We start from the raw sequence: 21,864 nt of genomic DNA on the forward strand, positions 1-21,864 counted from the left end.
GCCTCATTTATGTCATTGGATTTTGTCTGTTGACATAGAGTTAATTCTAATCAGGACCTTCTAAAATACTGTAAAAGCGACATGTAAAATTTATAAATGAAACTGAAAAGCTTTGCATTGTTCAAAGGAACGAGACTTTGTAGCTTTTTAAGCTCCAGTCACTCATACACATGGCTTTGTTCTCCACTGTATGCTTGGCAAGACTGAATTTTAAAGCTGAGTTTGAGATGAAACAAGATAGAGTACCAAGAAAAACCCGGTAGATGTGCAGATTAACTAAACAGAAGGAGAGCACAGTTTGAGAACTCCACCAGGATTATCTGATCTTTGCTTGTTACTCTTGATCTGTCTTAATCCCTCTCCTGACTTAAGTTTTGTTGCGCGACTCAAATCGAAATAAAGACAGCTGCTTTTGACAAAGTACTGTCACATTATACGAGGGTCGGAATTGTTCTTAACACCTACACTCCAGCTCCAAATGATTTTGCTTCCTTACTCCCTGCCAGTCTTGTTCAAATGATCTTATCGGTGAACTAGTGTTTATGGAAGGACATGGTTAAAATCGACATTGTTCTATTTCTGCCTCTGTTTTGGAGTTTCCCTGGAGACGGGCCTGCTGGACCATCCTTTCACAGGATGTGGAAATGGGAACTTTCCCAGAGTCTCCATTATGTCATTACTTCATTTTCCCCATTCATTAACAACAATCAATCAAAACACCCAGGGTGATGAGATGTCGGTTCATGGGCAATTGGGCTTGCTGAAATAATTAAGTAATAAGTTTAGCAACATGGTTAATTTACCAAATAAATAAATTCAACCCAATTCCTGAAGCAGCATTTGTTCTCTGTTCTGAAACATGTGATCTCAACATGGTTCCACTGGAGTTCATTATCTTTTTTATTGTTTTTCACCAAGGACCAAGTTACCTTGTTTTGAAATACTTATTGTTTCCAGTGATAGTTAACTAGTACAATTAAAAAAAAAGAAAGTCTCCCATTGTTTCTGTGTATTAAATACCACCTCACTGTTGGTTTGGTTTCATAACCATCATGTCTCTGTCCCCTTCTAGGATGTTTAACTGGGTGGCGAAAGTTGTGCCCCAACCTCCTGATGACCCGGGCAGTCTGGGAGAAGAGGGGTCTCCAACATCAGTGAGAACGGATTATACTTCAGCACATAAACCAATTAACCTATTACCTGTTGTATGACAATGGCTTTTCACGCTCTGAACTGAAACTGTGTGGTTAATCTGTGGAATAGACGTAATCTAAGAGATTAATATATTCATTTACATGTCAGGAGATTGTCACTAGTTATATTTAAGACTGGATCAGTGTTGCTCTTTGCAAAAGTTTGCTGAAATACAGTGTTTCCACTGTACGTTACCAAATTTTTTGGTTGTTGTTTTTTTCACGCATCCGTGATGTCTCTTATAAGGATGGGAAATCGACAAATAATCGAGGTAGAGTAACAAGTTTTTAAAATCACAGCTGTAAAAATGACACTGTGTAATGTTTATAGTGGATGAATGTAAACAGTGCTTATTTTGTATAAATCTGTGATTAAATACTGTACCTTAGTGGATTGTTCTGAGTGATATGATTAATTCTTCTTTTTTTCTGTATTCTTTTCACACATAACTGACAACAGACAAGCTCAAGTCTTCTAAATCCATCGCCGATGAGAACCAAACCTCAGAAAACTCTGAAAACGGGTGTGTGATATGTGTAATTATGGAAAATTATTTCTTTTCTCACAACATAACGACAGAGTGAAGGATTCTGTCCATTTTCTTTTACCCTTTCTCTTTCTCTCAGCACTCAGGGTAATGTGTTGACTTGGCTCTCCAACGGTTTTGTTAGCGCTCTACCGCAGCCAGCCGGGAGTCCACTCCTTAGCAGAGCCAACTCAGAGGCCAGGGTGAGACAACCATCAAACACTTGCCTCACTACACGCACAGACTATTAGTGTTGTTTTATATATAGTTCACAAAGTCAGATAGTCCGTTACATGAGTGGTTTGTAATTATGGGATGTGACGACGTGAAATGGTTCGTTGGCATTGCGTCAATACTTTGCCAGAATAATTGCATTTTTACAGCTGTGCAAACCTGACTTTGGCCTTGAATTTTCCTCACTGGCCCACTAGTCCAGACGGTTTTTCCCATGACAACTTACTGAGATAACTGTCTTTTTTATTTTTGCCTCTATAACCATCTGGCAGTCAACCCAAGAGGATGGTGAGAACAGGTATGAGTAAATTTATATGTAGAAACAGAAGACTGTATTTAAAGAATCCATGACGTATTGCATTGGACACATATATAAACACTTTTTAAATGTCATACAAATGTCAACCTCAAAAAATATGCACTGAGCAGGTTTTCAGGTCACGGTTCAGACAGATGTCTGATTAACACAGTAATGGAGTCTTTACCCTCTGACAGGTCAGGGGTCATCGGTTGGATTTCACAAGGAATCGGCAAAGTCGTTCCACAGCCTGATGAGAAGTATAGACAGGGAATCAATGGAGAACTAGACGAAGTCACTGAGGTGAGTGGATGCCACAACGCAACCACTATCACTTCAGTATTTCATAACCAGGACAAGATTTATGAGGTGTGCATTTAAAAAAAGGTGTTCATTAGATAATGTAAACAACAGTACAACAATATAAATGTGCCTAATTATATGTACAGTATAGCATAAAAATTAGTCCTACATCAGCTGTAGCACAGTTGCTATAAATGTTTACTAATACAACGAGTTAGTGATTCAGACTAGTAGTTAAATTAAATTAAATTGCATCAATGATAAATAAGCAATACAATGTACAGAAATAATTATTTAAATATAAGGAAACACCCCTCTAAATACATAAAGTTAGTTTATAATTACACGTCAGAAAAGAACTTTATTCAAACAACAAATTTATAAAAATGTTCTCAAACTCTTTTATATTGTCATAAAAGAGATATACAGAAATGCCACCCATTTTCATAGATTAAACATGTTAAAATATCACCGTCAGCGCTCACAGTAAAAGCCCTTGGGTGTTTATCCGGTTGCAGTAGTGTAATAGCATTTTCATTCAGCCTGCAGACTTCAGCAAGGTGGAGGAACACACTACAGACACGTGTGTAAGTACAGCTGAGCTAGCACACTTGGGCACAGTGTCAAATAATGTCAATCAAACACTAACACCCGCCCCCTAAAATAAAAAGTGAGAAGTGCTATGGATGTGTAATACATTATTATTACCAATAATAATGTTTATATAGTAATTGCATGTCATAATTGTTATATTTTGGTCAGCCTCTAAATTAATGCTTCTGAATTACATGATTTTTACATCGATCCATAGATAACTGGGAGTTAATTTTAATACTTTAGTACTATTAAAACCATAAAACCTTCCAACCTGTGACACTAATGCAAATATTACATCCCATTAATATTATACTACATTATAATAAAAGTATTAAATTAATCTACTTTTTTAATCTCCAATTCATTTCCGTGTCGTTATGTCTTGTGGACTCTGTTTTGTTTTAATTTAATATTCTGCTGGTGATTGTTTCCTAACGGACTTATCCATGTCTTGTAAATGTCTCTGTTCTTTCAGATTTATGAAATGAAGGATCTTCCAGGTCTGTATAAGAATTGACCTTACTGCTCAATTGATTTGCATATTTAAATGAGATGACATTTGCAGTATCACTGATGGCACGTGATTGGTGCATTGTCCAGATGCAGAACCACTGCCACACATCCCCGTTGTGGAGCTGTTGTCAGAGGAAGAGGAGGACTATGAGGTGGAGGAACCTCAGTTCCCTCCCAAGTGAGTTACACCCCGAGAATTCTCCGCCCTTCCCTTATCAACCAACTAGCCAACAGCCATAGTCCTGACTGGCTCAGTCAAACTCTGGATGACAGTGTTCTCGTTTCCTTGTCTTCCTCTGAACTTTCTGTGTGTGTGTGTGTGTGTGTGTGTGTGTGTGTGTGTGTGTGTGTGTGTGTGTGTGTGTGTGTGTGTGTGACTGGGCAGAGTGATGCAGTGGATTAAGAGCGGCCTGGAGAACGCCCTGCCTCACCATGTGGTTCGTCCACCAGGTTATTTAGACAGCTCTACACAGAGGCCACGCCCCTATGGAGACAGAGGTAATAGCATATTAGCATTAGCATTGGCACTGGAGAATACCTCGTGGTCTTTGAAATCCAGGAGTCCTCAGTATCAGATGACCTGGAATATGTGTTTAAGATATGAATGTATGTGTGTGTATGTGTGTGTGTGTGTGTGTGTGTGTGTGTGTGTGTGTGTGTGTGTGCAATATGTTTTGGATACATATCCAATAAATACATACAGCTGTATAAGACATAAAGTTACAGATTTGAGGTTACTGGTTCTGTTTGTGATGTTGATAGTTGCACTAGTGGTCATGATTGGAGTGGTGGGCTTTCTCTGATTATGTTAGGTTTACTGTGATAATTGATAAATGTGATAGTTTTATGTTACGTTATGGTTTTTCTCAGTTTCATCGCCACCATCTGAGTCCATGAGCAGCAGTGTGGCAACTGCCATGACTGAGGTGGATTCCAGAGCAGCCAGGTGAGACTGATGGACATTATGAGACAGTGAGAGACAGAGAGGGGGGGGGGGGATTAAAGAAAGAAAGAGGTCTTACTGGAAATGTTAATGACTCTCTGTTTCCCACAGTATGGTGGGTTGGATCGTTCATGGCCTGGGACTTGCGATACCACAGCCAGTTCTGAGACACAAGGAGGATCAGGGAGTGAGTTCAACAGTAAATTTCTTTTCTTTGGTTCTCTGGTCTCTCTTCTGAATTTTCAGCACTAAAATAACTGAAAATCTTTTTCTCTTTTTCTATCAGGAGGGTGCAGAGATTGCTCACACCGGTAAGTTCATTTTTCTTCTCCCACGCATGATAACTAAAATTCCTGTAAGTTACATGGTTTCATTAGAGGGCAGTGAACTCATACACCAATACTGCAGATCTCTGCAGGAGGGCCCCCGCCACTAATCCAAAAATAACAACCTGAAGTAGACGATGCAGTTTTAAGGCATAAGGAGAAACCCATTTCTGTACAAGCTGTTATAGGCAGTTTGAAGTGCTGTCCTTCTCGCACGGCGGCCTGCAGCCCTGCTGCGTAGTGTGTGACAGGCTCTAACACAGTCCATCTTCTCCTTCTGTTTCAGGGGGGAGGGTGCTGAGAGCCCCTTAAACAAAAGGAGAGAGAGAAGACTGGGGAGGAGTCTGTCACAGCCGTCACTCAGAGTGATTGACAGGCTTTTAGTCACGCAGGGACAGACCCACAGCCTCACAAACAAACAGAAGCACAAATATACAAATATGTTTGAGGCTCATTGGAGCAACCAGGCAGCTAACATATGAAATTGCACTGAATGTAATGCTTGTCTTTCTCTGTACAAAGACTAGTATTCATCGAATGGATTGTTAGAGTAGCGGGGTACATTTGATGCGAGTAATTTTGAATTCTTGAAGTTCATTGACTTCTGTACATGGAAATCTGTACATAGAAACCAGTGTACATGAACTATGTATTTTAGAAAGAGGCTGTTTCATTAGTCAGGTGGTTCCTTGTTGTTTTCACTGCAGTGATTCTTGTAAAGGGCCATTTTTTTAACACAGTGGACACTTTCTGCTATGCATGAAATGGCATAAGACTCACCACACTTGCTGCGAAAATGAAATATTTGCATTAACATGAATATTAATATAATATTGCTCTAAGTGCAGTTGTTTTTATTCTTATTAATACTTGACAACCCATTTTACCTATACTACCCTCTGTAATTAGTGCCCTCTATGAAAATGTGGTATCTAAAACGAAACAAAACAAAAAAGCATACGCAAAAAACACCAGCATTCCTTGGAACTTGGTTTAACTCCACTGCCTTCATTTATTAATGTGGCCTACATTGCCAGCACAAGCAGTTCCTTTAAAAAAATGTATCAGAAAATAAATATTTGCTACAACTTTCAGTGCAGTGACTTGATTCAATGCAGTGACTTGATTCAATGCAGTGACTTGGTTCAATTTACATTTTCCAGTTGTGATATGATATACGTATATGTGCAATGAAAGAATAAAGGAAGAGACTGAAAAGAACTGTTGTTGTCTGTCAGTATCATTGTATCTTTCAGAGATTCAGCTCAGTCTATTCAAACACTATATATCAAGCAATAATAACTGGTACATAATCATTAAAAGAATAATATACATGGATGTAGTTAAGCAGTCATTTTTTTTATTTTTTTTATTTGGTAGTTATTTTTATAGTTATTGCTAAGTTGCCTATAGCTTTGCATAAATGCTGTTACACAGAATAATCAGTGTATTGGATGTTTCAGAGATTTAGCAGAACAAACATCTGAAATGTCCAAGGGTATCTCATAGAATAGATTTGGGGAGCACTGGGGTATTTGGATCATTTCTAAGCTATACTAATAGAGATCATTTGGTTTAATGTTCACTTTTGTCATTGTATGGCTGGGCCCCATCCTATGAATAATTAGGGTTTTTTTCTAGTACTGTTTGTGCTGTATGCCACGCTGTTTTCTTTTATCACTTTCTCAACTAAAATTTCTTGATGATGTACCCTATCCCTAACTTCTTCAGAAAGTCTGGATTCTCTGACTGAAAGAGAAAGAGATATCCCTTCTTTATTTTATAAACAGCACAGATATGAAACACTCGCTTTCTGTTTTTGTCTTTCAGCCTCACCAGTGGTGAACCTCAAACCTGCCCAAATGGACCTGGTTCTGGAGGAGGTCGACTCCAACTGGGACGCCCCTAACCAGGAGAAACGGTCTGAGCAGCCCAATTCACAGCCACCAGTCACAGAGCAGCCGGTACAGGAGCTGTCCACGGAGCAAATGGAGGTGCAGGAGCAGCCAAAGAGGGTGGAGCAGATGGTCCGGGAGGAGCAAGAGCTGACGCTCAACATCCCAGAGGTCACGCAGGCGTCCAGCATACAACTGGAGGATGCGGAGACCCAGACAGGGAGGTGGACGCCCTTCGTCGAGAGCCTTAAGAGAGAGGCTGAAGATGCTGCCATGGCAACCATGGAAGAAAGGTCAGTTGACATTTTGTTTCTGTCAAACTTTTTTCACTGCATTTATATAGGTCTATATAGATCAGTTTTGTATGAGGTCTGGCAAGTTTTTGTCTCATTCAACTACTTCACACTAGTCTTTGATAACGTAGTTACATTATTATTAGAAAGTAATAAAGTTCTCTTTAGTAGTAGTTAATAGTTTCTGGCCTGTGTCCGGACTGGATGCGGTATTACAGGTTGCGTCAGGAGCGTTTGGAGACTGTGAGGATGGCAGAGGAAGTGGCCAGAGAGACAGCACTTAGACTATTGGCTGAGCAACAGGCTCATCTGACCATGTGCAATGCCATACAGGAGGAGGAAGAGGAGGAGGAGAATGAAGCGTAATTAAAAACACGCACGCACGCACGCACGCACACACACACACACACACACACACCCAAAGATGTTTGGAGATCTTTTTCTCCAAACATTAACTCGTGACAGACCATTGTGTGGAGGCCAGTTTCTGCCACTTGAGAAAAATAACATAAAAACCTAAACATTAATTAGTGCCGTCAGATTTGGAGATCTTGGTCTTCTCTTGGTATTTTGCGACATTGCGACTTACTGGAATCTTGCAGCTGTGACTGAATAGTTTCAGACATTTCTGAATATGTTAGAATTCTGTCTTAGTGCCTGGCAACAACAATTTAATAATTTACAACTGTGACACAGTAAGCCGCGTTTCCGGCTTTGTACGTCAGCATTGCGACACTGCACTTCAAAATTTGTGATTTACCGGCACAGATTTATGATGTAATATCCCACGTTATGAACCACTAACTCAAAACGACAACTTCCAATATCAGAATTATGACCTATTACTTCAGAATTACGACTGCATTCTTCACAGTTACGAGGAACTCGAAATCGACTTGACTGAGATAAACAGAAAACAGCGCACATTTCTGTGCTCTTAAATAAACGATAGCCTGCCCTAAATTAAGGAGCACACTTCAGAACCGCACATTTTAAATATACAGTTAAACAGACAACATAAAATGCACTGAAACAGTTCAGTTCAAAACTTCATTTCTCTAAGAGTGAAATAAATTAAACGCAGCTCATCTATAGCCTGTTGCAGCACCGTGTGCGTTTAGCCAAATTTGCATACGCGCGTGCATTGCGTCCATTCGGTTAATTAGTTGCTTGATTGTTGGATGGGGCTTATTGACAAATATGATTCAGATTCACAGCTTAGCCTTTACAGATACTCACAGCACAACCATTTTATACAATTGATGCCCAGCACCATTATATACGCAGGTTAATAGTTGCTATGGCAGCACATTATTCAGTGATCTGTAGTGCCATCTAGCGAGCATGTAGGATAACATACAACATTAATTAGGGTCTTGGTAGCAGACGTAACGGATAGCCTCCTGGTATTTTGTGGAAAGTAAATCACAATTACAACATGCTCAGTTGAAATTACGAGGCATTACGTCGCAAATCTGTAATATTCAACCTTAAGTTGTAATTTTGAGATGTTAAGTTGGATTTTTAGAGTATTAAATCGTTATTGTAATTTTCATAATCATAATTCTGGCTTATTATGGCATAATTACGGTATACCGTACAGCAGTTGTAAGATATTAAGTATCAATTGCAAGTTTTTAATTTAGGAGACGGAGCTCTGATGTTACATTGCAGCATATCCGAGATAAACCACAATGACCGAAAAAGTCAGATAAAAAATAAAAATCTCTGCCCCTTTCCCCTTACGCTGTTTTTCATTGGCGGAAGTGGGATTCATAGTACTGACGCTTAGAACTGGAGAAGAGTAGAATATTTTATCCCGTTTTGAAGAGTTAAGTCGTTGACACGGCACTCCTAACTACCTTGTATAGTAACTCGATGAATAAAGCTCCGCGTGGCAGTTAATATGTAAAACGTAGTGTAATTTTTAGTTATTTTTGCCCAGTTATGAAATATTTGACCCCTAATGACTCGGGTTTGTTCGATGCTGGCAACTCTAATAACTCTGTATAGTTTAGTGTCACTGCACCCGGAGAATTTTGATTTAATTTAAAAACAACAGTGGTTTCTTTGGGATCAAAGACGCTTTAGACAAAGGCACAAAATCCTTGCAGTAGTTCACAGAAACATTTGTCGTGCGCCACCTGCTGTTTAAATTGATTCTATTCCAAAGAGTTCTTTGCGACTGTATACGGTACTATAAAACGAACAGTCGGGAAGCGATTAACTACTGTTGATTTGTTTGATCTCATATCAAGCAATATTGTTTCATTCAAACCTTATTGCCTGTTATTGCATGGCTCCATCTACTTCAAAGTACACTGTCAAAGTTTTACAACTCTTTAGTTTGTTTTAGCGCGTCTTTGCTGAAGTAGTCTACATCGATAATCTGTCCATCACCCCAGTCAAGATCAGTAAGCCTTCTGGATATGCGTTGATGCTAATTACATAAATCCGCAGCTATAGCAACATTCTACCCGTCCTAGCAACAGTATCGCATCCCATAGTAACGACGGGTCCCATCTTGACGGTTTCCCTAGTAACTAATCGTGCGCCTGCTTCTTGTTTTTCCGCCTTGGCGCGGTTAAGGATGGCGCAGACGCCTCGCCTCTCACGGGCGGTTGGATAACAAACATTAGTCTCTGTCTCCGTCTCTGTTCTGATATCTTTTGAATGATTCCAGGCAAATATTTATCAAAAATCAGAATTTGCAGTTAATATTTTGGTGTAAAAATATTCATGTATCCAGTTATGCATGTATCCAGATGGATCGCGAAGCGTATTTGGGCAAGATAGTTACCTGATCCGTACAACCTTTCCTGATATCGGAGTGAGTAACATTTGAACAAAAATATTCAGTCCTCTCGGATTTAGGGTTGCACAAGAGTACAGCGTCTTTGGGACTTTACTGACACGTTTACTGTACAGATGCCCTACTGAGCAAGTTGAACGAAGTTACGTAGAACGGATCTCAGCTTTCCAAACGCAGTCGGGATGAGTAGCACATTATGCTTAATCATAATTATGTTTCACATCATATTTCTCAGATATAGTGTTAAATAAGATAACAGCAGCCATGTATGGACAGTATTTTCTGACCTTGTTTGGGCTTAGGTTTGTTAACATCCAAATGTCCATTAATGCTGTGTGTGTGCGTGCGTGCTTGTGTGTGTTGTCATTGTAGGTGTCAAGAGCTTTGTCCAGTTGAAGCCTTCTCTCAGGAGGAAGAGGAGGAAGCAGGGGAGGAGACAGCAGGTAGTGTCCCAAAGGAGGACGCTCCTGTGGATGAACCAGAACCAGAACCAGAACCCACCCCTCCCCCCACACCAGCATCAGTAGTTCCTCCAGCAAAGGAGGCGGAAGAATCAGAAGAAGAAGAAGCCCAGGATTCCTCACCCCAAGCCAAAGCAGAACCAGCCCCCATCACCCAGCAACCTCAGCCAACCGACACCAACACCTCCCCTGAACCTCCCACTGAGGTGAGAACTCCTCACCTTCTAGGAGGAGAAGTAACTTCACTTTCTGCCTGCTCCTCAACTCCTGTGTTCCTCTTCCCTCTGTTGCCCTCTCTGTGTTGCTAACTTAATGTAGCTGCTTCCAAACGTCTGTCTAACTTTTAGTTATGTGTTGATAAGCTTTTGAAGAGAGCTCTACTTTTCATCATTTTTGCTTCCCCTTTTTCGATCTCCTTCCCTCTTTTTCGCTGTGGCACCTCAGCATTTCTCTCTTCGCTTTTTCTTCTTTATCAATTTCCCTTCTTTGTCATTTTCATCTTCTTTGTAGGATGCCGCAGCTACTGAGGGGACATGTGGTGGTGAGTGTTTCCATGCTTTATTTCTTGTTCATTTTGGAATAATTACCAATGGTTATGTGCACTGTCCTAGCTCTCATGTACAGCGCTGATAAAGTTGAATTTACATCATTCAGTCCAAGTCTTTGACTGACAGTGTCTGACTTCAATGTCGTTTTCCTCACAGTTCCCTCCAGATGTGACCCACTAAAGAGCTGCCTGATGAAAATACCCCACGTTCCCGTGTGCCTTGACCGCTGTAACAAACTGCTGGAGGAGAACGACATCACGCTGCCCAAAGTGCCGCCCATGCCCAAGTTGCCCCCAGAGCTGTCCCAGCTAAGCCAGCGTCTGCCATCTCTACCCCCTCAGCTCACCCAAATCCAGCAGCAGCTATCTCAGCTTCCTCAGCAGCTTTCCCAGCAGGTGTCGAAACTGCCCCAGCAGTTTTCCAGTCTCCCGCAGCAGATTCCCGGTTTTCCCCAACAGTTTTCCAATCTGCCTCAACAGCTGAGCGGTCTACCACGGCAACTCTCGAACCTTCCTCAGCAGGTCTCCGCTCTTCCTCAACGGATCAGCGCAGCTCTTCCTCAACGGTTTTCCACTCTTCCTCAGCAGCTGTCCGGTGTTCCGCAGCGGCTATCCACGATTCCGCAGCGTGCACAGCAGTGTTACTCCAGCGTTCAGAATCGTCTGAACAGCCTTAAACCCCAACAGGATGCCTAAGTCACAACCACAACCACAGCAGCAGCAACAGAGCAGGGACCTAGAGCTAGACCGTCTGGTTCGGCAGTCTCCCCTTCACCAGCCCCGGACCCCCTCTCCTTCCTCCCCCAGTTCCAACCTGGACCTGCCCAATGTGCCTTCCTACCCCCGCCTGCCCCCCATCTCCAGACAACTGTCTGGGCTCTCAAACCCCGCCTTCCACATCGAGGACGACCTCGCCTCCGCCCGACCCAAAGGTGACCCCAATTCTCGCTCCGATGATAAAATGATATGTTAAACTGTGCCCTGCTGTGTTTCTGCTTTTCATGGTGTAGCTTTATGAAAACGTTGTGTGTGTGTGTGTGCGCGCGCGCGCGTGTGTGTGATACACTTTGTCCAATGGAGCACTTATGTACTGTGTAACATATTGAACTTCCCAAAAAATGTTTAATGGTCTTAACAATAAATCTAACTTTAGTCTAGTTTTTGTTTTGTCAGCTACTTATAGTGTTCCCCAGGGTGTTATACGAGGCAAAGTAGAATCTGTACATTTGATAAAATCCTCTACTTGTTTATCTACTTGTTTAAGGTCTCCTTGGTAGGGTCACATGTCATTCTGCATGACACATTTACATGTTAAATCTGGAGTAGTCATGCCTTGTAATAATTCACGTAGAGCATGTTTTATGATTGTTTTTGGTCTGTGTTTTCCTGTTGTAAAGACAGCCACATAACTTGTCGCAGTATTGTATTGTTGCATTTTTTGACTTGTTTTAACAGTTAGTTCTAGACTGAGTATGCACCCAGCAGTCAACGTGGAGGACGTAGACTCAAACGGAGAACATGGAAGAGGTTCCCGCCACATGCCCCAAATCGTCAACCTGCAGGACCCAAACCTGAAGACTCTTACTGTCCCCGGTGCCCCCAAAGCCAGCCGGACAAAGTAAACCCTCACACACACATCCCTACATACATGCACGCACATACACACACATACACATACACATACACACACATGCACACACACACTCTTATGAATTTATACACAGTATCTTTAAACTGCTCATAGCAGTAGAATAGCCCTAAATATCAGTTCTTTTCATTGACTTTTTTCTCTTTTCTTTCTCTCCCTGGTCATGTGCAGCAGCAAAGCAGCTGAGAAAGAGTAAGCACAGTGTATGTTATCTCAGACTGCAGACTTTAGATTTTGGATATTCAGAGGGTACATTTTGGCAAAGGCGTTTTTCTTTGTTGCATACAATAGTGCACTGTTTAGCCATCATTAGGCTTTTAGTCATTTTATGTCTATGGTTCTTCCCTTGCTCAACCCTGTTTATTAATGGTTTATTTTACACTGGAATGGCCGCTTGCTTTTTTTGGTGTGTTTGTTTTGGTGTTGCTGTCTCTAAGCTGCAGTAATCACATTATTTAACCCATGCGTAAAAACCAGTGAAGTGTCAGTCGAGTGAATCATTGTTGTGTAAAGTTTACAGCTCCGTCTGTTTACATTTATCCCTCTGTGACTCATTAATGGGAAGTGTGACTCATTTGATTATCACTCACACATTTGATAGCTGTTTTTTTTAATCATTTAATGCAAAGAGCATTCAAGGACAATAATGACTGGAATGTGACATAAGCTGATAAACAGAATATTAGTTAATAAATACTTTATTTGACCAACTACATAACAAATACCAAAACCTTTTCGTTATCTTCAAGTGTTTTGTGAGTGTGTGTGTGTGTGTATGTGTGTGTGTGAGAGAGTGTGTGTGTGTGTGTGTGGTAAATCATAATGCTGTTGCTTAGGAATGTGAACATTGTTTGAGTGTTCTGCAGAATCCCTCAATTCTTCTCTTCCTCTGTTTGTGTTTTGTGTGTGCATATTCTCCCCCTCTCTTGGCCCTAACTCCTCTGATCATTCTTGCACACACACACACACACATACACACACACAATTGTCACACCTTGATGGCAACAAAATAATGGATGGACCAAGGGAGAAAAAGCAGCAGAATATCTGGACCAAAATGTAAGATAGTTAATATCCAGTCTTCGTTAGGACTCATCCATCCATTTCATCATGGCCTTCATCAAAGATTTACACAAAGATTTACTCCATTTCCCTCCTTTCCCATCTATACAACGGTTCATGAACTCACAGCAGTGTTGTGATCATCAATGCTTTTTATAATACATGATGTAAACATAAGCATTCACGTATATCTGAGAAGATGTAGATATCAGACACAACATAGTGTCCTTGTGTCAATAGCCCAGATTCAAATTCCTGTGAAATCGAAGAGTGTGTAAAAAAAAAAAGAAGAAGAAAAAGAAAACATACTTTTGCTTTGCCCTGCGTGTCTCCAGAATGTTTCATGTTCATCACAAATACCCCATGTCACCTTTCATTCACACGGTTTCTGCCTGCTTCATATAGCACCATAGATATTACAAATAGTTCTCCATAAGACCTCATAGCCAAGCAGGAGTGTGTTGTTCACAGTGCTGATCTTCATCATCTTCTGTCCAATTCCCTCTGGCAGAAAGAGACTTTATTCTCAGGGAGATGAGGAAGAGGAGGAAACCATGACAACTGTCAGGGCATGGCCCAGTCAGAGCAGCATCCTGAGTTCCGATGATCAGTGAGTCAGGAATACAATATGAATATTAAATATCGATGAATATAAATAAATGATAAAGAATTATTTATAATAAATGAAAAATAAATGCATAGAAATAAATATTATTATCTAAGTCTTGTCATAGGCCCTTTTTCTTTCTCAAACTGAGGATTGTACGAAACAGCATGGGCAATGATTGGACAATAATGAACTTTACAATGGATTCAATTATTGATATAATACATAAGAAGGACAGTGAAAGTGAAGGGAGTTGTTCTGATGGGGGGGTTTTTGGAAGTGCCAGAGAAATGGTTCATTGAGCCATTGACTGTGGTCTCACTCTCATCTCCACAGGATGAGAGAGAGACCAGCGTCTGCTGCCAGTCAGGCCAGTATGGTCGTTAACGAACGCCTGCAAGAGCTCGTCAAACTGTTTAAAGAGAGGACAGAGCGTGCCAAAGAGAAACTCATCGACCCAGACGACTCGGATGATGACACACCTCCAGGCTGTGAGTGAAAGATGTGCAGACATCATTGATAATGAACTGGCATACATAATAATGCATAACAAATAAGAATGAACTCTACAAATAATCAATCAAAAGCATTGAAAATGCTTTCAGATGTCCTGATTGTCCACTAGAAATTTTGTTTATTAAATAATTTGTCTATAATTGCTTCCTTATTAGGTTTTTTGGCTATAGACATGAATAAATAAACGATGGCACACATACATGGGACTGTTGACACTTCCTGCAGAAAAACTGTTTGTATTTTGTAATTACGTTGACTGATAATTGTTTTTAGAAAGGTCAGTTTGAATGAAAGCTTCATTTTACTTGACCTTAAACAGTCCCAAATATTTTGTCGTGAAGTCTATTCCTCTAGTTTCCTGTTGTGTACACAAAATTTTATGTACTACCCTGCATTTATACTGACATACATATTATTGGCAAAGCTAATGATCACAGAATAGCTTACAATAATTGGTTCATAATGAACAGACTGAGGGTAGAGGTACAGACACTGATCCTAGATCAGCTGCACTTTTTTTCTCAGTGAGAAAAAAAAAGCCCATTGTGAATATGATTCCATGGTATAACTCCATACTATGTCTGTTCTCCTACAGCTCCTTCCAAGGCAGTCCCTGCACCTCCTCCTGAGCCTGCCGCGGAGCCAAAGCAGGAGGAAGGAGCGCAGGAGGGCCAGGCTCAGGAGGTGGAGGAGGAGCAGTACGTTGATGGGCTTTGCTGTAAGGTGAAAAAACGTTCCAGGGCAGGAAGACTGCTGCAGTACCGCTTCCCCTCCAGCATCGACCCTTTTACCAGTGAGCCTCCCCTCTCTCCCTCCCTTTCCTTACAACTCACCTGCCCTCAACCAACACACCTTCCTCCTTTTCACCCACTCTCTCTGCACCTCTTCTTCTTCATGTCCCCTCCCTCTTTCTCACAACCTTGCCTAGTGTCACTTTTTGGCTGTCTCTTTCTATTTAAGACACTTAATCATATGCACATTTTTGGTCATTCGGGCCAGTTTTGTATTAAGTTCAGCGTTTAAGTTTCATTTCAATTCACTTTTTGGAACTGGAATTGAAGATAAAGAACCAGAGAGGAATTCGAGTTGCAGGAAACTTGATTCAATCGAATGAAATTCCATAAAATTCCACATCCAAGAAATGTATAATCTGAAATTACTAAACATTGAATAACATACCATAAAATAAAATAAAATGATGTAATTTAATATTTTAAAAATATTTTATACATGGTTCATTTATGGCCCTTCTTATTTCATAGTACAGAAAACGACTGATAGACGGATGCTGTCATGCAAACTGTGTTCATGTGAATTATTCCATTCATGTTAGAAGTCTCTTTCTTACTTTGGACTCAAACATTGAAAAGGGTCAGGCTGTGTGTGAAGTCTAGGATTGGTGTGTACTCCCCACATATTAAAAGTTTCAATGTTACTTCCTTTTAAATTCAACTTCTCCTTCTTCAGTTGTTTTGAGATTATTAAATGCCTTCACTAATTGATAACAACTCTCATACACACACACACCACACACACGTACACACACAGTACTTAAGACCAATAGTCAAAAAGGAAAGAGCCTGGAGTTGCTGTTTGTGTAGATTATCATTACAGTCACGTTTGAGGTGGTTTGACTGACAGTGCCTTGTGGTGATGTTAATTGTTGTGCTCTGTGTTTGTGTGTTCCTACCTTCTCCCTGTAGACCTGGTCTATGTCCTGTGGTTGTTTTTTGTCACTTTGGCTTGGAATTGGAACGTGTGGTTTATTCCGGTTCGCTGGGCCTTCCCCTATCAGACCCCAGACAACTTCTACTTTTGGCTTTTGGCTGACTACCTGTGTGACTCCATCTACATCCTGGATATCCTGGTCTTCCAGCCCCGCCTCCAGTTTGTACGAGGTGGAGACATTGTGGTAAGATGAGGTGGTAAAATAAACTGTAAGAAATGTATAACCCAATGCAAAATGCTCCCACTCAAAAACACACTCACACTCTCCTTTCCACGATTTTTTTAATAGAATGATAAGAAGGAAATGAGGAAAAACTACACAAAAACCTTTCGATTCAAGGTAATCTAATCCCTTTCGATTTAAAAAAAAATAATATATTTAGTATATTTAAAATGTCATGTTGCTGTTCTCCAGCTCTGCTCTGTGATTCTTTTGTGACTCTCTGACATCTGGAATGATGTTGATCTCTGGGTTTATGTCTTGCAGTTGGATGTCATCAGCCTCCTACCATTTGAGCTGTTCTACTTTAAAATAGGGATCAATCCTCTGCTTCGTCTCCCCAGGGTTCTGAAGGCAAGCCTCAAACATTCAACCGCAAATGCAGACCAAATTGTTTACGCACAGGACTACAGTCACCTAACGCCAGATTTCTTTTATATTCGCGTTACATTCCCGGTCTGTCTCGTTGCCGGGACATCCGTGAATGTGAGTGGACAGAAACAAATGTTTGCGGCTCCCAATTAACGTTTTTTTTAATCTGTTCCTGTTAGATCATGTCTTTCTTTGAGTTCAACAACCGGCTAGAGGCCATCTTGACCAAAGCTTACATCTACAGGTGAATACACGTCCCCGTCATCATTCTAACTCAGGGCTGCCGTTTTACGGGAAAGATGTTTCTGGAAAGTTCTCATATGTGCTCATCTCTAATTCTCTTCTTCTCTCGGACTCAGAGTCATTCGGACCACCACCTACTTGCTCTACTCTCTCCACTGCAATGCCTGTTTGTACTACTGGGCCTCTGCCTTCGAAGGACTGGGGTCCACTCAGTGGGTGTACAATGGCGAAGGAAACAGGTATTAGAAATAGCAGTCTTGTCATTGGTCAGAGTTGTTACTATATCGTGTAAGTCAACGTTGGTTTTTTTCATTGCTTAATCTGCTAAAGTTACCTCTGCATTGTTGTCTCCTGTTTGTTTTTTTTTTCAGTTACATTCGCTGTTATTATTTTGCGGTGAAGTCCTTGATCACCATTGGTGGGCTTCCTGACCCTTCCACTCTGTTTGAGATTGTGTTTCAGCTCATCAACTACTTTGTGGGTGTGTTTGTGTTCTCCATCATGATTGGACAGGTTAGTTCTCCAATTTTTCATTTTGGGACAAAATTGGGTTTAACACTGACTGTCGTTTGTCTTTTGTACATGACCATAGAGACAGTAATTGTGTAATTTTGAATCAGTTGTCTAGATGCTCCAGAGTACTAATTATATCCTCTTAATGACATTAAGTGTCATTAAGAGGCAGGTGACATTAAGAGTTAGAATATAGAAAGGGCACAATCAGGGATATTTTTTCTGCTTTCTTGACTGTTGATTGGCTCTTTAGATCACTGCTGAGTTGCTGATGAGTGTTCTTGAGTTGTTCATTGGCTTGTTTCTGGTTGATTACTGATGTTTTAGATGAGAGACGTGGTTGGTGCGGCCACAGCTGGACAAACATATTACAGAACCTGTATGGATAACACAGTGAAATACATGGCCTCTTACCGCATCCCCAAAGAGGTACAAAACCGCGTCAAGACCTGGTACAACTACACCTGGCAGTCCCAAGGCATGCTGGGTAAGACAGGTCTAATATTAGAATGATGTTGATAATGCTTGATGAGAACTGTTGAGACAGGGTTCTTTTATAATACATTACATGGACTGTGCTGTGGCAAAGAGTGATACTGAACTGAATGTTTTAGAAGAAACATATAGTGACATTACTTGTCTTGTTTCTTGATCGACACAGATGAGCAAGAGCTTTTGGACCAGTTACCTGACAAAATGAGGCTGGACATTGCTGTGGATGTGAACTATTCCATAGTCAGTAAAGTGGCTCTCTTCCAGGTGAGATATTATAATGCAATCCTTTGATGAAAGGGTTAATTAGGTACATCTTTAGAAATATGCCAGAGTCCATATCATTTTTCTAATCTATGCTTAAGAGAACTACTCCATAGATTTCCTTGGATTTCCATGATTTAAACTGAACTTGAATGTGATGTAAGTTAATTATATTGATCAGTCAATCAACAATATGAGACATACTTGTATGTCTGTTGTTTTGATCCATGTTAACATTTTCATGAGAGGGGTTTTAAACATTCTGATCCATGAGGCTTTTTGCCCTTTCTTTCATTTTAATCAACACCACATCTCCCTATTTTGTTGACCTGTACTTCACCCTCATCCTGTCTCTGTCCTTCGATTCTGTCTCTCTCTCTTGCTCAGGGCTGTGATAGACAGATGATCTTTGATATGCTGAAGAGACTCAGATCCGTCGTATACCTGCCAGGCGACTATGTCTGCAAAAAGGTGCAGAACTCTTGCAAATGAATACATTTAAAACACCAATGAATTTACTGTGACTTTACTGTTCACATACAGTGTTAGCGTATTGATATTTACATGCTAGGAGTGTCCATTAATGACTTTCGGGATGGCAGAGTTTGTAAATGTATTTCACACGCACACACACAGAGGACAGAGTGTTTCTTTCTTGCAGGGAGAGGTGGGGCGAGAGATGTACATTATCAAAGCAGGGGAGGTACAGGTGGTGGGGGGGCCAGACGGAAAGACTGTGTTTGCCACTCTAAAGGCCGGATCGGTGTTTGGAGAAATCAGGTGACAACACTCAGCTATGTCTTTCAGTGACAGAGAGTTCTCCATTAGATAGATAACTTCAATAAACATGCTGTCAGATATCAAATGTTGTCCAAAAGGAGCAAAAAAAAATTAGGAACAATCTTACTGACAAGCTTTTGTCTGAATGTAAAACTACGTTTCTAATACTCTCCCAGACTGAATCTTCACTGATAAATACTGTCTGAGTCATTAGATAAACATTGTTGATTTTAACCATCGTAGCTGCCTGTTTTCCCGTGACTCTCCTGTGTAGCTTGCTGGCTGTGGGCGGTGGGAACCGGCGTACGGCCAACGTCATATCTCACGGTTTCGCAAACCTCTTCATCCTCGAAAAGAAGGACCTGAACGAGATCCTGGTGCATTACCCTGAGTCCCAGAAGCTGCTCCGCAAGAAAGCAAAGTGAGAGGAACTAAAACGGCTCAATCCAGGCTCCTGACTACTCTCTAAACATCAGTGATTTCTTTTAATCAGGGGACTGATCAGAATCTAAAAAAGCCCTTACTGGACAATACATTGGACAATACATCATTAAAATTTTTAACTTATTAGTCACAAGTCATTGACTAATGTTGTAAATTGAGTTGTATTAACTCTATCACTACTGAGGGCTTTTTAGATAAAGCACAAGTGTTTTCTGGAAGTTTCCCCCGGGTTGTGGCTTGGCTTGTTTCTCTAGTTGTTTCCATGCAGTATAGCTGGCTGTCTGTTCTTTAGGAAAATGCTGACAAAGGACAAGAAACCTGCAGAGAAGAAGGAAGAGGAGAAGGAGTCAGCGCAGGTCATCCCAAATCGAGCGGAGACACCCAAACTGTTCAGGGCGGCGCTGGAGATGACTGAGAGGTCGGGCCTCAGGGGAACACTGGCCAAGCTGAAGGAGAAGACTAATAAATCCACCGTTTCTCTACGGGTAAACACTCACAAACACACACACTCACACACCATATCATAACCCAGCAAACGCATGGATGCGATAGTGTATTACACAAATGCTCCACCAGATTTTCAAGCAAAGGTTTAAGTCATTACTGTTTAATGTCCACCACTCCTTTCTAATGCATCTCTCTTTTGTCATCACCCTTTTCCTCCACAGCCGTCCAGTGGTGCATCTGTGCAGAACTCCTCTTCTCCTGTTCCTGGGCAACACTTGGAGCAGGAGCTGGACCTCCTCTCCCAGCTCTCAGACAGCTCCGTGCCCATCCCCATGACCCCTTCCTGCCAAGGAGACGAGGTTCTTTCGGGAGCGGAAGGCGGGGGGAGCAGAGACGGCAAATAGAGGGGGAAAAAGAAAAGAAGAGGCAACCCAGGGAGTACTGGTTGAGAAAGATTCTTCTCCTCTTTCCCCTGCTTTTCTGCAGTAGAGTCAGGCCCAGCCAGACAATTAGTTTTCGTCCCCCAAGGGGTGGTGTGCAGACAGTTTAGGCAAACCTCTCCATCGGAAAGAATTGTACAGTTCAGACAGTCTTCTTGCAGCATCTGCTTACATAAGAGCTGGAATCTCATAGGTCCTTTTAAGGATCTGATTTTTTTCTCTCAGTACTTTAACCAAAGCAATCTGTCCTCTTTGCATAATCCTGTGAATAAGTCTCTCTGGAGTCCAACCGAAGTCTACTTCATATCCACTGTGAAGACAGGTGTTGAATATTGTTCAGTCCCCCCATAGCTTAAACCTGTGATTGGTCAATCCACAGACATTTGAATCTTTTGAGCAATAGTAGACTTAAAGTTTAGAAATCTCTAGGTGAACCCTTCTCTTTGCTCTTTACCGTCTTGATCTCAGAGACAAGTGCCTTAATGAAGCCTATTTTCTCAAGTCTCATCTACTCCTAAATTAACCCAAGAATAAGACAAACAGTCACAAACCATTTTTTGTTTGTTTGTTTGTTTTGAATTTGAATCCACCAGAATTGGCTGGTTTTCAGCTCATAGCTTGCCAAACTGAAGTAATTGCCATGTTGTGAGCGATAGGAAAGCGGTTTTGCTTGCTCTTTTGGCAATTTTCGGTCTCAAACGCGCCATCTCGACACGTTGTGTTTTCCCATTGGGCTTTGAGAGGCTGAGCCACTTTCCCCATGCTCTGGATTCTTGCCACAAGTGTGAATCTCATCCTGACCACCTCTGAACTGGATTCTTCAGTTATATGGGAGGTGTGTCACGGTATGAATCTCCACAGGATCTTCCTTCCTGAATTGCATCCAGATGTTGGCAAAAAGTGTTTAGCTTGGCTAATCTAATAAGTGGAAAGATTCCCCTCCTGTGAAATGAAAAGGGAATTTAAGCAGGTATCACAAAGAAGAAGTAGAGGAAGAAGAAGAAGAAGACATGCTTAAAACAGTTTGTGACAAAAAAAAAAAAATCAAATAGTTGCCTTGTATTTAATAACTTATGAGCTTGATGTGTTTGAATCTGACTTTGGATTTTTTTTTTTTTTTTTTTTTTTTGAGATGAAAGCTTTTTC

General features: G+C 41.1%; 1 protein-coding gene across 1 annotated transcript; it reads left to right on the forward strand.

Moving 5' to 3' along the window:
• Positions 1 to 1,052: 1,052 nt before the first annotated feature.
• On the forward strand, positions 1,053 to 20,682 carry LOC115825397 (cyclic nucleotide-gated cation channel beta-1). The gene is made up of 34 exons (XM_030789262.1): positions 1,053 to 1,154; positions 1,828 to 1,923; positions 2,227 to 2,252; positions 2,450 to 2,555; positions 3,628 to 3,652; positions 3,759 to 3,843; positions 4,051 to 4,163; positions 4,536 to 4,611; positions 4,720 to 4,795; positions 4,895 to 4,919; positions 6,765 to 7,122; positions 7,341 to 7,484; positions 10,307 to 10,601; positions 10,906 to 10,936; positions 11,100 to 11,508; positions 11,630 to 11,874; positions 12,398 to 12,560; positions 13,617 to 13,649; positions 14,164 to 14,262; positions 14,596 to 14,750; positions 15,371 to 15,568; positions 16,479 to 16,687; positions 16,793 to 16,843; positions 16,991 to 17,077; positions 17,275 to 17,339; positions 17,455 to 17,577; positions 17,710 to 17,851; positions 18,179 to 18,338; positions 18,513 to 18,610; positions 18,995 to 19,078; positions 19,269 to 19,387; positions 19,662 to 19,808; positions 20,124 to 20,316; positions 20,500 to 20,682. Exons 1-34 carry the CDS (start codon positions 1,053 to 1,055, stop codon positions 20,680 to 20,682), a joined length of 4,521 nt encoding a protein of 1,506 aa, XP_030645122.1.
• Positions 20,683 to 21,864: the final 1,182 nt, after the last annotated feature.

Source organism: Chanos chanos, chromosome 1 (genome assembly GCF_902362185.1).
Source record: "Chanos chanos chromosome 1, fChaCha1.1, whole genome shotgun sequence".
Lineage (NCBI taxonomy): Eukaryota > Metazoa > Chordata > Actinopteri > Gonorynchiformes > Chanidae > Chanos > Chanos chanos.